The sequence below is a fragment of the Eptesicus fuscus genome, chromosome 2, assembly GCF_027574615.1.
Source record: "Eptesicus fuscus isolate TK198812 chromosome 2, DD_ASM_mEF_20220401, whole genome shotgun sequence".
Classification (NCBI taxonomy): Eukaryota; Metazoa; Chordata; class Mammalia; order Chiroptera; family Vespertilionidae; genus Eptesicus; species Eptesicus fuscus.
This window is the reverse complement of record NC_072474.1, coordinates 43,935,882-43,950,793: the sequence shown is the minus strand read 5'-3', so window position 1 is coordinate 43,950,793 and position 14,912 is coordinate 43,935,882. Positions and strand designations below refer to the sequence as shown.

The 14,912-nt window shown below is 39.2% G+C and overlaps 1 protein-coding gene across 1 annotated transcript; it reads right to left on the bottom strand.

Annotated features, from left to right (window-relative positions):
* Positions 1 to 1,077: 1,077 nt before the first annotated feature.
* GIMD1 (GIMAP family P-loop NTPase domain containing 1) lies at positions 1,078 to 14,659 on the bottom strand. Its single transcript, XM_008150253.3, has 2 exons — positions 14,240 to 14,659; positions 1,078 to 1,338 (listed from the first exon to the last, which is right to left on the bottom strand). Exons 1-2 carry the CDS (start codon positions 14,657 to 14,659, stop codon positions 1,078 to 1,080), a joined length of 681 nt encoding a protein of 226 aa, XP_008148475.2.
* Positions 14,660 to 14,912: the final 253 nt, after the last annotated feature.

Genomic DNA, 14,912 nt, shown 5'->3' with positions numbered 1-14,912 from the left:
GAATTGAAAAAAAAAAAGCATCATGAAGGACAGATAGAAGACTATTATCTATAATATAGAGCACTTCCAATTTGCCAAGCAGGAGGTGTTCAAGAAAAAAATATTCAGTGACACTGTTAAAGTTGGTAAGACAGACCTGATGGTAATACCAAGATAGATAAAGGAACCACAATGGGATTTTACAGTGGGGGGAGAGATTGGGGAGTGGGAATTTATAGCCAAGTACCAGGGTGGGGATCCGTGGATGGACAGTTACCAAGAGGAAGCATCAAGGATCAGGGGAGTCTGGCCACATCGACCTAACTAGATCTTTGCTGCAGACAAGCAAGGGTGATCGAACATCACCAGGGGAATAATAGAGTATGAGAAATCCCATCAGAAAAATGAAGGTAGAGGATTCTGGTTAAACTGACTTAGCAGGGTTCTTGCTAAAACTAGATTTTACAAGGCACAGATGGGCCTGGAGAAGGTTCAGGAGCCTTTCTAAAGTTTTGGTTAAACACAATCTTTGTGAGAAGTAATCCAATAGAAAAAGGACAAAAAATATGAACAGGCAATTCATAGGAGAGCAAATCTAAGTGACCAACATGATTATAAAAAAAAACAACAACAATTCAGTAGTAGTGTGGGAAATGCACATTAAGGTAACAGTAAGGTCTGTCTTTACATTGATCAAGTTGTTGTTAGCAATAGGTGTGTAAGATGAAAACACCAGTCAAAGACAAGAATATATGAAAAAGGTACTCAAATGTTGAAAATCAAGTTTGTGACAACACTTATGGAGTATGTTTGGCTTCTCGCTTTCAGCATTATGTTTAGGCAATTTATAGATACTGTTAACATGCTGTTTGTTCATTCCCATTCCCACATAACATGTTATTGTGTGAAATACGACAATTTGCTTATCCATGCTATTGTTGATGAACATTTGGGTAATTTCCATAGTGTTCATACCAGTGTACTCTTTCACTGGCAGGAGATTGGAATTCTCGTGGTCCACATGCATTCTAACAACGGCACTTTTGAAACCAAGTTTCTGGCATTAAAACCCAATGCTCTTTTCCTTTTATCTAAATTTTATTTAAAGGTAAGAACTTGGTAACTATTTTCTCTTATAAATTCCATTATTTTTTCTAAGACTTTTATTCTTTGTTCACTAAGTGAGTTTCCTTTTTTATGCTGGAAAATATATCTGTGCTGAATAGAGTTTAGTAGGGCCAGCAGTGTATCGGAGGCCTCGTGTAAGTATTCCTCTTCACTGAACCCAGCCTCTTCTATTTTTTCTGCATGGGTGAAAAGAATGGCAGTATAATTCTTCCAAGCATGTCCCAGAAGTTCCTGAAAGAGATAAGAACTTAAATGGTTATTTTCCTTGGACTATATTTCTCAGAAACAAATGAGTTGTTATGGTCCAACATAGATAATCAACAAATATCCATATATATCGTGATGTTTCTAAATGTTGATATATGTAATGGGAAGTGAAGAAGGGGTCAGATAATGTAAGCAAATGGAGAGAGAGGGCTGTGGTCTTTGTAAAAAATAGATCTTTAGTTTGCCCAGCTGGAGTGGTTCAGTGGTTGAGCTTCAACCTATGAACCAAGAGGTCACCGGTTTGATTCTCAGTCAGGGCACATGTCCAGGTTGCGGGCTCCATCCTACTAGGGAGCACGCAGGAAGCAGCCAATTAATCATGTTTATCTCTCTTCAAGTTTCTATCTCTCTCTCCAAAAATCAAGAAAACATTTTAAAAAATAAATTAAAAAGGCTTTAGTTCTCTATTTTATTTTCTGTTATAATTTATGTATGCACATCCTCAAAACTGCATATTACCAATGCTGCAGATGATACACAGCTATCCCCTCTTACTTGTGGTTTCACCTTCTGCAGTTTCAGTTACCCCCAGTTAATCCTGGTCCAAAAAGATCTACACCATTCACTTCACTTCATGACATCATGTAGACATTGTATCATGTCACTTCATCAGAAGAAAAAGAGCGAGTACAGTACAATATAATTAAGAGAGACCACATTCACATTAAATTTTACTACAGTATATTATAATTATTCTATTTTAATTATTGTTAATTTTTACTGTATCTAATTTACAAATTAAATTTTATCATATATATGTATAGGAAAAAAATAGTATGGATAGGGTTTGGTACCATCTGTGATTTCAGGTATTCACTGGGGGTCTTGGAGCATATCCCCCCCCAGGGGTAAGAGGGACTACTGTATTTATATTTACATCATTCAGCAACCATGTATATTTGCCTATCTACCTAAATCTATTAGAACCATTGAATTCCTTTCAGTCAATGTATCCTGGCCAAGGAAATTGCCATATTTTTGTTGTTGTTATTGTTGTTGAATTGTGTTATTATCATAGCTAAAAACATTTTTAAGGATTTACTATTACATAATCTGGTTACATGTCATGGAAAAGCTAAGATCAAAATACATTTGGTAATTTGGAACAACTACAAAATGTTGCTGTGATTCTCATCCTCTTCACTTCACATGCCTAGAATCAAACACAGTTTATCAGATGATTCCTCTAATGTGGCTGAGAAACACTGAGGACTGGTGTTCCTTTGTTTAGTAATCTGTGGAAGTTGGTTATGTAATAAATTCTTGTTTGATTAGTGAAAATAAGCAGAAGGAACAGCATGTGGCAAATTGTTCATGCAATATGAAAGGCATCTAGAAATAACCCTTTAACTTTTTTGAATATTTTCAGTTATATGAAATCATGACAATATGACAGTAAAATAACATTCCCTCCATTCCAGACACTCTCATTACCAAAATATTTCCAAAGCAGCTATAGTTTGTAATAGCCAGAAAAATAGAAAATGCTTAGGAATAAAACCAAGATCTTTAATAATCAGAAGAAAGAGAGGAGATCACCTAATATTTATGCCAGATATTATTATAAGCACATGAACTCTTTTGAAGCTCCATGTGTTGCTTTGTGGGAAATACAATAATTATCAAAATTATGATATGGAGAAATTGATGCTTAGAGAATACAAACCCATGGAGAGGTATTAGTACAAACTGGTTTTAAAAAAATCTTGAAAAAAATCAAAAGACAATTTGGGAAACTTCAATGTATATAAATATAGGATTAGTATTTATAATATGAAAAAATGACTATAGCCAAAGAATAAAGGGAGAGATGGAGGAAGGGAGGCAGGGAGGAATGAAGGAAGGGAGGAAGGAAAGAAGGAAAGAAGGGAGAGAGAGGAAGGGGGGGAGGGAGGGAGGGAGGAAGGAAGGAAGGAAGGAAGGAAGGAAGGAAGGAAGGAAGGAAGGAAGGAAGGAAGGAAGGAAGGAAGGAAGGAAAAGGAAGATAGGAGAGAGGAGGGAAGAATCAGGACATATAAATTTAATGTGAAAATACAGGAATTTTGGGACAATATTTTAAAATTAGAAACATCTTGAATCCATGGTTACTCCAGCCTGGCCTTTATCAGAGCTATTTATTTACACATCCACCTTTATAACTTGACTATGAGCTCTTTGAAGACAAGGTCATATCTTTATATATAAATCAAAGCCTCTAACACATTATGAACTCTTAATTAATATATTTTGAATTAATTTGGAATTTGGACCTGCACCATCATCTTAAATATAAGGTTTAGGGTTTTCTTTATTTAGTCTAAATTTTTGAAGCTTAATCTTTGGTACACATAATTGTACTTTCCAGTAAAACTTCTCTTTTGTCCTTGGTTCATTATCATGGATTTGCCTAGAGGCCCAAAATTTTTTCTCATATCTGTTCAGAATTTGTCTGTCTTCACCATAGAATAATTGTATATTTCTAGTTTAAAAATGCCCTGCTTTCAAGAAAATCTGAATTGAAGTTTCAAGATCAGTACAAGAGAATAATTATTTTAACAGAGATTCTAAACTTTACACAAGGATTTTTCAAAGCGATACTTTAATTGGCATATTCTTATGTGCCTTTAAAAACATAAATTAGCAAAACTTTGATTAGCCCAACTTTTAAAGAACATAGTTCTTATGTAAATTTAAGTATACATGTAATGCCAATATCACATTTTAGCTAACAATGACATAGCAAAATTAGCAGACCTCTTCAGAGTTTATCATATATTCAGTATATTGTGGCACATTTCTCATGGGAGAGGAGTCAGAGGAAACAAAATAAAAGCTGGTGTTATGAGTTGAATTGTGTCTCATGTGTTGAAATTCTAACCTCCAGTACCTAGATTGTGACTCTATTTGGAAGTGGGGTTCTTGCAGATGTACTTAGTTAAGATAAGGCCATAGGATGGGCCTCTAAACCATTGTGATTTGGTGCCCTTCTAAACCAGAGAAATTTGGACAAAGACATGAATACAGGGATTTCACCATGTGAACATAAGGATGGCCATCCATAAGCCAAGGAGATACTCCTTGGACAGATCTTTTACTCACAGTTCTTAGAAGGAACTAACCCTGCTAACATCTATTTCAGATTTCCAGCTTCCAGAACTGAGAGACACATTCCTGTAGCTTCAGCCACTCTATCAGTGGTACTTAGTTATGGCAGCCCTAGCAAATTGATACAAGTGGTTGAAAAAAAAAATGAATGAAATGCTAAGTATACCAGTTCTAGGTTCTAAGAATAAAACGATTCCTGGGTCATTTACAAGAGAATCTTTTGTTTGTTTGTTTTTTTAATCCTCACCTGAGGATATTTTTCCATTGACTTTTAGAGAGAGTTGGAAAGGAGCGGGAGAGACACAGAGAAATATTGATGTGAACTGGCATGCTCCCTGATCAGGGTGGGGAATTGAACCTGCAACGAACAAACACGTCCTTGATGGGAGACTAGAATCAAACCCGGACCCTTCAGTCCACAGGCTGACGTTCTATCCACTGAGACAAACTGGCTAGGGTGAGAACCACTTTTAATGCTTGCTAAAAATGCATCAGAATCTTTAGGGATGAAACCTGGAAATCTGAACTTTTAAAAGCACTCTAGGAGATTTATTCATTCTGCAAATATTTATTGAGCATCTGCTTTGTTCCAGAAGACACTGTAGAACAAGACAGATACATTTCCTGCTTCTAAGTAGCGGAGATTCTTGTGTATTAACTAAACTTAGAACTGAGGAAGTGGGACAGACAGGAAAAATAATACTTACAATTTAGTATAACTGCAATTGTTGTGATAGAAAATATATTGGTGTTAGAAGGGCAGACATTTAGCCCAGTTTGGGGAGGTGGATGGAAAGTGGGGGTAAAGGAAGGGGTCTGAAAAGTTTCTGGCATGTGATGATGCCTTGAGCACAGGAATTAATGAGGGAGTTATCAGGTAGTGAAGACATGCCAAGTAACGAGAGGGACTGAGCAGTATTGGGATTTTTTCTATACAACTATTGATCTTTCATCACTCTTGTCTCTGGAAGTTCCTCAAATTTAGAGCTAGGTCTTATATTCATCCAATATGTTGTAAATGTGTTTATATCGATTTTCATAATATTAAAATGTGAAATACAAGTTAATAAATAGCTCCTGCCCTTAACCCCTTGATGCTACCCCCAGACCCCACCCTCTCAGTATTGGTTGATGCATGGGCCATATTTGTCACTAAGTATTTTTTAAAAATCACTATATTAACATTTGTGGGGCCTGGCTGGTGTGGTTTACTTGTTTGGGCATCGTCCAGTGCACCAAAAGGTTGCTGGTTTGATTCCAGGTCAGAGCATATGCCCAGGTTGAGGCCTCGATCCCCAGTACAGGGCTTGCAGGAGGCAGCTGACTGTAATACATTTCCTTTTCGTCACCAACACATACTTTAAAGCATACTATGATTCAAGGAAAATGAGTTAAAGCACCTAAAGAAAATAGATTTGTGAGTTTAATATCAAGAGTCCATGTGTTTAGCTATTGGGAAGTTTTTACATGTAGATAATTATTTATGAAAAGATAATTCATATCCTGAACTGTGAGAGAAATTGTACTTTTGAATAACTGCCAAAAATAGAAGAGAATGGTTGATTTAGCTTATAATCTTTAGGTTGATTTTTGGCCAGAAAATAGTTGAATATTTGAAAATAGTGTTGCTTGGTGTATAGTCATCATGTTAGTGGCCAAAAGTGCTCTCTATGGACCCAGAGAAAGAATAATCACAGTTGATTGATACCTTACTTGAAAATCCAAGAGCAAGATAAGCTCATGTAAGTTATCTGGTGTTAATAATTTAAATAGAGTACTAATCTAGATGGAAAATTTACAATCAATTATGAATTTTTTGGTTTCAGAGTGCTTAATGGGTAGGAGAGTCCTTTTGGGACAACTAGTTAGGATATAGACTTTGTTTTCCAGGAATTATATTCATTTCCCAGGACCTCACCAGCCCTGCCCCATTTGTTTGTGGTTGATGAAATCATAGCATCTGGACTTTTTAGGGGGAAACTTTAAAAAAAGCCAACTATTACATCAACTGAGAGAAAAAAAATCATCATGAAAAAGGAGGACAATAAGGACCATTCCTTATATTTTATGCTATTCCCTTACTCTCATCCCACTTAAAGCACTACATTTTCCTTCTCAAAGAGCCAAAGCTGAATGATAAGACCTCGTTAGATCAGATTCAGAGAATTTTCAACTTTAGAAATCATCTGTCCAAATTGCCTTATTCACAGATGATGATATTGAGGCTGCGTTGTTAATGGCTTGGCCAAAGCAACATAGCTGATTATTGGCAGGTTTGGGCTGTAACTGAGGTCCCTGGACTGCCAGGCCCACGTCTTTCCCATGAAATTGGGGCTTCTCAGTTTTTCCTTAATAAGCCAGTCAATTTTCTTCCCATGTTTTCTTTTTTTTTCTAAATTAATAAGGAAGTTCTTATAGTTATAAATCAGGGCCATTTAAATTTGATTTCACTCTTACTTTCTTTTGTAGCCTAGCAAGATAATCCCAAAGAAGGCTACAAAAAATGTCCTAATTTTAGAACCAGACAAATTCCAACAAAACAATCATAATGACCACAGCTAATATTTATTGTATACTTGCCATTTGCTAGTGTGTGAATATGACATTATCCCAAAAATACTGCAGTAAAGTAGACACTATTATCTTTCCCAATTTATCAATAAAGAGATGGAAGATTAAAGAAGTTACTTGCCCGAGGTCACAAAGCAAGTAAATAACTAAGTAGGAACTTGAGCACAGGTATATCTTACTTCAGAATCCATGTTCTTAACCTCTAAAGTGTGTTGCTCAGATCTACTAGTTCATTTGAATGGTACCCATCACAATATGAGGAGTGATGATAACAATAAAAACAATAACAGTAATACTAATTTTCAGTGCACCTACTGTATAGTTCAGGCACAATGCCAAGCACATTACATTTATTAAATATAAGCCTCAGAACTCTTTAACATAGGTAAAATTATCTCCATTTTATAAATGAGAAACTGAAGCCAAGAAAGTCTTAGTAACATTTATAGCCACATACTCAGAATTATAACAAGGCTTATTTTCCAACTAAATTTCATCAAAAACCTACACCGATGATCTTTGCTTTATTTTTCAGGTCCTGCATTGGCCTTTCTCAGCCTTTTGTATACATATCCACCTATAACATTAACAGTCATGTTGTTCATTTTAAATAAAAATAAATGTTTAAAGCCTGATTATACACAATAATAATATGTGATACCACGACAGTGGCAAGAATATGGTTGTAGTCAATTCATGGATTACATTCTTAGTGTTTGCTGCATGCTAGCACTTTCCTTAAGGTGACTTTACTACATCTGCTCTGATCCATCATTTGTGTGTGTGTGTGTGTGTGTGTGTGTGTGTGTGTGTTTAACATTCAAATGATATTCAGATAATATTAAAAAAGAATCATTTTCTTTATTTCCCAATTTTTGGTAGATGACTCGCTGGCATCGCTACCATTTTACTGTAAATTAAGAAAGGCCTAACATAAATAAAGAAGAAAGGATTATGAAGGGAAATGTTTCAGTTGTCACAGCTGGCAGCCAATAATCCATCTGCAAAATATTGGAGCACAAATGGAGAGAGACATGTAAAGAGACAACAGGGAGTTACAGGAAAGAAAAGGGCACTTCTCTGGCATTGGCCTTGAGACACCTTCCAGGGCAGGCAGCAGTACCCCCAGAAAAGGGGAAAGAAAAAGGCTGATGGCAGATGTTCTGTTCCCCATTTTTTTCATCAGCTTGAAAAAAAAAAAAAATCCAGGGTGTGTCTGCAACAAGAGGACCTTAACAACTCCTTGTGCCTTCCTAACAGCTGCTGGTCCTGTTGAATATTCAGACATTCTGCAGCTGCTCCCAGTCTGTGAGCACATCCAGATGGCTGCCACCAGTATCTGAGGCACCTTCAGGAAGAAGGTCATAAACAATCAGCCTGTGCTTGGGCGACCTTCAACGGAAGATCATGGTGGAAGCCCAAAATAGGGCTGCAATGCCTCCCAGGGGTCGTGGGCCCCTCAGGATTACCAAGTCTTTTTTTTTTTTTTTTAAAGAATTTTTGTGAGTTTATTTGAACCAAACTGTCGACATATGCCGGGAAGCAGAACCTCAACGAATTGAGATAATGCTCCAGAGAATGGTGGGATACATTTATATTTATACATTGCAATCAAAGGAAGAGACGTAGGTGGGTTACATGAAATCCATTGGTGATAGACTAGAGAGGCCGGAGAAAGCAAAGCAGGGAAACCCCTGGGATTGGATACCAAGTCTTGACTGCAGAGTTTTCCTGGGAGAGAACGTGTATCTTCTCGAAAAAATTATTATGGATTTGAGTTTGGCCCTAGCCCATCTTCAACTCCTAATTGGACACTAACTTAAGGAAGGCAGCCATAAGAGAAGGCCGTATGCCAGATACCACTTAAAAAGATCAGAGACAGGTATGAATCAAATTTACTTCTATAAAAAAAAATAGGGGATTGTAATATTCTTCTATATCTCAAAACTGGAAAATAAATCTATGTTCTAAATGTATGTCTTTTAAGTACCTTTTGTGGCTCAGTATAAGACTAGCATAGAGAAAAATCTGAAGACATATGGAGTCAGGTTAGTTTTGAGAAATATTTGTTTATGCATTTACTGAATTTATTGAATTACATCCATCTATAGCTCAATCTAAATGCTTATTTAATAGCAGCTTTAAATGAACTTTAAAAATGGTTTCAAGCCCAGCTGGTACAGCTCAGTGGTTGAGTGTTGACCTATGAACCAAGAGGTCACAGTTCGATTCGGGTCAGGGCACATGCCCTAGTTGTGGGCTTGATCCCCAGCAGGGAATGTGCAGGAGGCAGCCAATCAATAATTCTCTCTCATCATTCATGTTTCTATCTCTCCCTCTTCCTTTCTCTAAAATCAATAAAAACACATTTTTTAAAAACTCTTTCAAAATTACACTGATGGAAAGCCACAGGTCCCTCCCACCCTTGATTTCTCACCAGAAACGGATGCTTTAAATGCAGGTTTTAATAGTTTGGGAGAGGTAGATTGGCTTTCTTAGATTCCACATTGTTTCTTAATTGCAATCATCTTCTCTTTTTATTTGCTTTTGTATAGCACGTCCTTGATTTTTCAGGAGTCGGATGATGAGGATTATTTTTTATTCTCTTGTCACCCTAATTTTTTCCGCTAGTTTCTTGTGATTACACATATGGATTTTTTTTTAGAAACATGCACAGTTACTAAAAAGTAAAATGTGTGTCTGTGATTTAAAACAATCTTATGCCTTTACTAGTTACCGGGGAAAAGTCTTCCTTTAAAGCAAAGTGTACTCTCTAAGTGTAACAGATCCTATATCAGCATGATCAGAGATGGACCAAAAGAAGAGCAGCATTTATACAAATTTTTCTTGAATAAAAAATGTCTGCTCTCTATTCTCTGTGTACTTTACCTATGGAGCTTCCAGTAGAGATGAGCTCTCCGAGCTCAGTGACTTCACAAAGCTACTGAGTAATTCTAGTCAAGTCCAGCAGTTAAATTTGGGTGATCCCAGATCAGAGAATCAATAAATTGAATAGAATGGAGCAGTTCAATGAGCAGTTTCCAGGAATTGTTGATTGTACCTGGGCCTTGCACATATCTATAATAATAAAAGTGTAATATGCTAATTAAACAGGACGACCTTCCCGACAACATTCTGGACGAAGCCGCGGCTGTGAGGGCCAAGCCCCTTGCATGAATTTTGTGCATCGGGCCTCTAGTGTGTGTGTGTGTGTGTGTGTGTGTGTGTGTGTGTGTAGTGTATGCAGGTATTACTTCCTCCATCTCCTAGCTGTGGCCATACCCAGATACTCTCCCCTCACCCCAGCTCCTCTCCTAGCCTGGCTGAATAAGCCTCCACTTTAGTGACTTATAATAAATGAACAAACAAGGGCCACAAGGCAAACGTGGCACATGTCATTCATATTCATCCTGAGGTCCCCTTGGTCTTCTCAAGGCTGGAATGGAGCAGTTTCTGACTGACCCTACAGATTATGAGGCAAGCAAAGTATCTAAAATTCCTGATTTCTGTCCCATAACTAGAGTATAGATCTCTCCTGAATGTTTTCCATGATGTAAGTCTCAGTGGAGTCTTCTTTCCCCCGAGTCATACATTACACTACTTTGGCACTTAATGCATTGCCTTGTACTTGTTTATCTATTTGTTTCTTCCAGACTCTAAGCTTTTTTTATGGAAAGGCTCATATATTATTCACCAATCATTATGCTCTGTGCAGTTATTAATGGTGTTCAATGAATGAGTGAATGAATACCAATTTGTTGGTGAACTCTAACTGCTAGTCTCCTTGATGTTACATGGATGCAACTTAGTATTTTAGTTCAGTAGTTCTGAAACTTGACTGTTCTTAAGAAATATATGGAGAGAACCAAGATGGCGGCATAGGTAAATGACTGTACTTGCTGCCTCCCACAACCACATCAAAATTACAACTAAAATACAGAACAACTATCATCCAGAATCATGGGAAAGCTGGCTGAGTGGAAGTACTACAACTAGAGAAGTAAAGAAGAAAGCACACCGAGATTGGTAGGAGGTGCGAAGGTGCGGAATGGGCTGGTCCGGCACCCAGGTGGGAGGGAGGGAGATTGCCTCTTTGGAGGCTGCCTGGAGGAGCAAGGAGTTTCAGCCCCACACCAGACCCCCCAGCCCAGGGTCCCAGAGCCGGGAAAGAAGTCCCTACAGGCTGTAGAACTACGGATTGTAAAAACCAGTGGATTGGGGCTGAGTGACACACAGGCTGCTGGAGACCCAGGTGCTCCTCTTAAAAGGCCGGCACCATGAACTGAATTCACAAGCTCCCACTTCCTCTGAGATCCAGTGCCCAGCAAGGCTCTGGGGGACCCAGACACATACAGAGAGAAACTGGATTGTCTGGCATCAGGGCAGGAACACGGGGGCGGCTTTCTTCCAGACGGAGGTGCTTGGAGTGGTCATTGTTCCCGTGCTGGGACCTCCCTGTGCAGGGCTGACTGGCAGCCATTTCTGTTTGCTCTGCCCTGGTGATTCCTTGAGACCCTGCCTCATCCAATTTACAACCCCACCCAAGCTGTGTGCAGCAGCTTTTGCATATGAATGGTCTGTCCTTTCTTGGACTGAAAACCTGTCAAACAAACTGCATCTGGGTCAGGGAGCTCCAAACCTATCAATAAAAGGCCCCAAAACTGGCACCAGCACCAGCACCAGCCTGCCTTGCTTCACAGCTGGACCTCATCTGGGCACTTCCAACCCGATACAAAGAGGACGCATCTGCAGATCTCTCTGTAGCTCCTGCTGGGTGGCCCCAGGCAGTGGCTGACTTTGCACCTCCCTGGAGACCCAAGAGCCAGTTTACCAGTGGTCAGTGTGAGACCATACCAGATTACAATTCTTCACATTCATAAGTGACACACTCAAGGGGCAGACTCAGTGAGCACCAAAGCCCCACTGAAGCAAGTCCTGCTCCAAAAGGGTGTCTCCTGCACAGCAGCTCTCCCACCATAGTCGTAGCTGGTCCCCACAGCCAATTGGCCTGGAGGTCAATTCCTCCCAGTGACACCAACAGCAATCAAGGTTCAACTACAACAAAACTGTGCACACAGCCCACAAATGGGTGCACCAAGAGTGTCCACCTCAGGTGATTGGGGCGGCTGAGCCACTGGGCCCTATAGGACACCTACTGCACAAGGCTACTCTATCAACTCAAGGAGACTTAGCAGCTCTACCCAATACATAGAAACAAACACAGGGAAGCAGCCAAAATGCGGAGACAAAGAAACATGTCACAAATGAAAGAAATGGAAGAAAGCAAACTACTGGATATAGAGTTCAAAACCACAGTTATAAGGTTACTCAAGAATCTTCTAGAAACCTCTGAGGAACTTAGTGAGACTTTCAAGGATCTTAGTGAGAATGCCAAAAAAAAAAAAAAAAAAAAGGAAAAGGACCAGTCAGAAATTATGCATACACTGACTGAAATAAAAAGTAATATACAGAGATTCAACAGTAGACTAGAGGATCCTGAAAATCAAATCAATGATTTGAAATATGAGGAAGCAAAAAACACCCAACCAGAAGAGCAAAAAGAAAAAAGAATAAAAAAATATAAAGATAGTGTAAGGAGCCTCTGGGACAACTTCATTCGTAACAACATCCGAATTATGGGGGTGCCAGAACAAGAGAGAAAGCAAGATACTGAAAACCTATTTGAAGGAATAATGACAGAAAACTTCCCCCACCTGGTAAAAGAAATAGACGTACAAGTTTAGGAAGTACAGAGAACCCCAAACAAGAGGAATCCAAAGAGGACCACACCAAGACACATCATAATTAAAATGCCAAGGGCAAAAGACAAAGAGAGAGTCTTAAAAGCAGCAACAGAAAAGCAGTTAGTTACCTACAAGGGAGTGCCCATAGGACTGGCAGCTGATTTCTCAACAGAAACTATGCAGGCCAGAAGGAAGTGGCAAGAAATATTCAAAGTGATGAATAGCAAGAACATACAACCAAGAATACTTTACCCAGCAAAGCTATCATTTAGAATTGAAGGTCAGATAAAGAGCTTCACAGACAAGAAAAAGCTAAAGGAGTTCATCACCACCAAACCAGTATTATACGAAATGCTGAAGTGTATTCTTTAAGAAGAGGAGGAAGAAGAAAAAGGTAAAGATAAAAAATATGAACAACAAAGTGACAACAAATACATATCTATCAACAAGTGATCTAAAAATCAAAATGAATAAAAAATCTGATGAACAGAATAGACTGGTGAATGGAATAGAATCAGGGGCATGGAAATGGAACAGACTAACTATTCTCAGAGGGAAGGGAGTAGGGGGTATGCAGGAAGAGATTAGACAAAGATCTTATATGCATGTATGCATCACCTATGGACACAGACAATAGGGTGGCGAGGGCCTGGGGTGGGGTGGGAACTGGGTGGAGGGGAGCTATGGAAGGAAAAAAGAGGGACATCTGTAATAATCTCAACAATAAAATTTTTAAAAAAGCAATATATGGAAAGTTTATGCAAGTGCAGTTATGTAAGCTCCACTTTTGAGATTCTGTTTCAAAGGGGCTTGGATGAATCTGCACTTTCAACAAGGAACCCCATTGATTCTGATGGAGAGAATCTGGGGCCCACATTTACAAGCTTATTCAGGTGTACAGTTCTTAGGGGTCTGAGGCTTAGTTAGCCTCTAAAGTTTAATATCTCTCTTTTTTTTTTCAATGACCCATTTATAAAATAACTGACTAAATTCCAGCTCTTGTCTTAAATGCCTTGTTTTAAATTTGCTTTACACTACTCTTTTAATCATTTTTTTTTTCAAATTATAAGAGAAAGTTTATTTAGAAAATCACAGATGTAGAAAACGTGAGCCAGCTGGGCTGTGTGGGCTCTGGGCATGAGTTACAGAGGCAAAAGAAGGGCCCTTGGAGCTTATGGAAAAGAAAGGCAAAGACAACATGCCTCAGGGAAGGAGAGGGAAAAAAGGCATGGGGCATGCTACAGAGAGAGAGAGAGAGAGAGAGAGAGAGAGAATGAGAGAGAGAGAGAGAGAGAGAGAGAGAGGAGAGAGAGAGAGAGAGAGAGAGAGAGAGAGAGAGAGAGAGAGAGAGAGAGCTGCTTCTTTTAATGGGTTTTTATAGTTTTTTGTTTTTGTTTTTTTTCCTATTATGATAATGACCTCCAAACAGAAATAATGGCATTAGTATAATTGCCTCCATGTATTACCTGGATCATCTGGACTGAGGGAGATGCCTCCTGTCCGCAGAGAGGCACGTCTGCTCTCTGGACCAGCAGTGCAAGATGGAGACCCTCTTGCCCAAAGTGTTGTTCCAGGGCCTCTTTGACCTCCTGTTTCACATGCTTCTTGCTCAGCTTGCTGTGCGGATAACCTGGAGTGTCCAGCACCCGGACCTGCAGGGTTATCTCTTGCCCCCCTCGACGCATGAAGCCATGGAGGTGACAGCTGCGGCCCAGACTACACTCTTTGGTCACAGAACATGGAGCAAAGCTGCTGTGGAAGTCCGTGCTTCCTAGAAGGATGTTGCCAGCAGAACTTTTTCCACTCTGAGTCATGCCAAAGAGGGCCAAGTTGATGATCATCTTGTTGGAGTCCGTCATGGCTGTGAGTAACCAAAAGCTTAGCATAAGCAGGTAGGCTTCTATGTTCACCCAAGTAAAGCTTCTTACCTGGCCTGGAGCCCTCCAGGCATTGCCTTTACTTTGCTTCCCCCTCATTCTTAGTGACTAAAGGGTGCAGGAGTGATTCACCAAAGTGGACACGCCCCAGTGAGGCGGGAAGATTGAAATAATATTAGTAGTTTGCAATAGGAGAGGAGCGAGAAGTCAACTATAGATAAGGAAGGGAAGAGGAAGCAAGGATTACAGGACAATGAGAAAC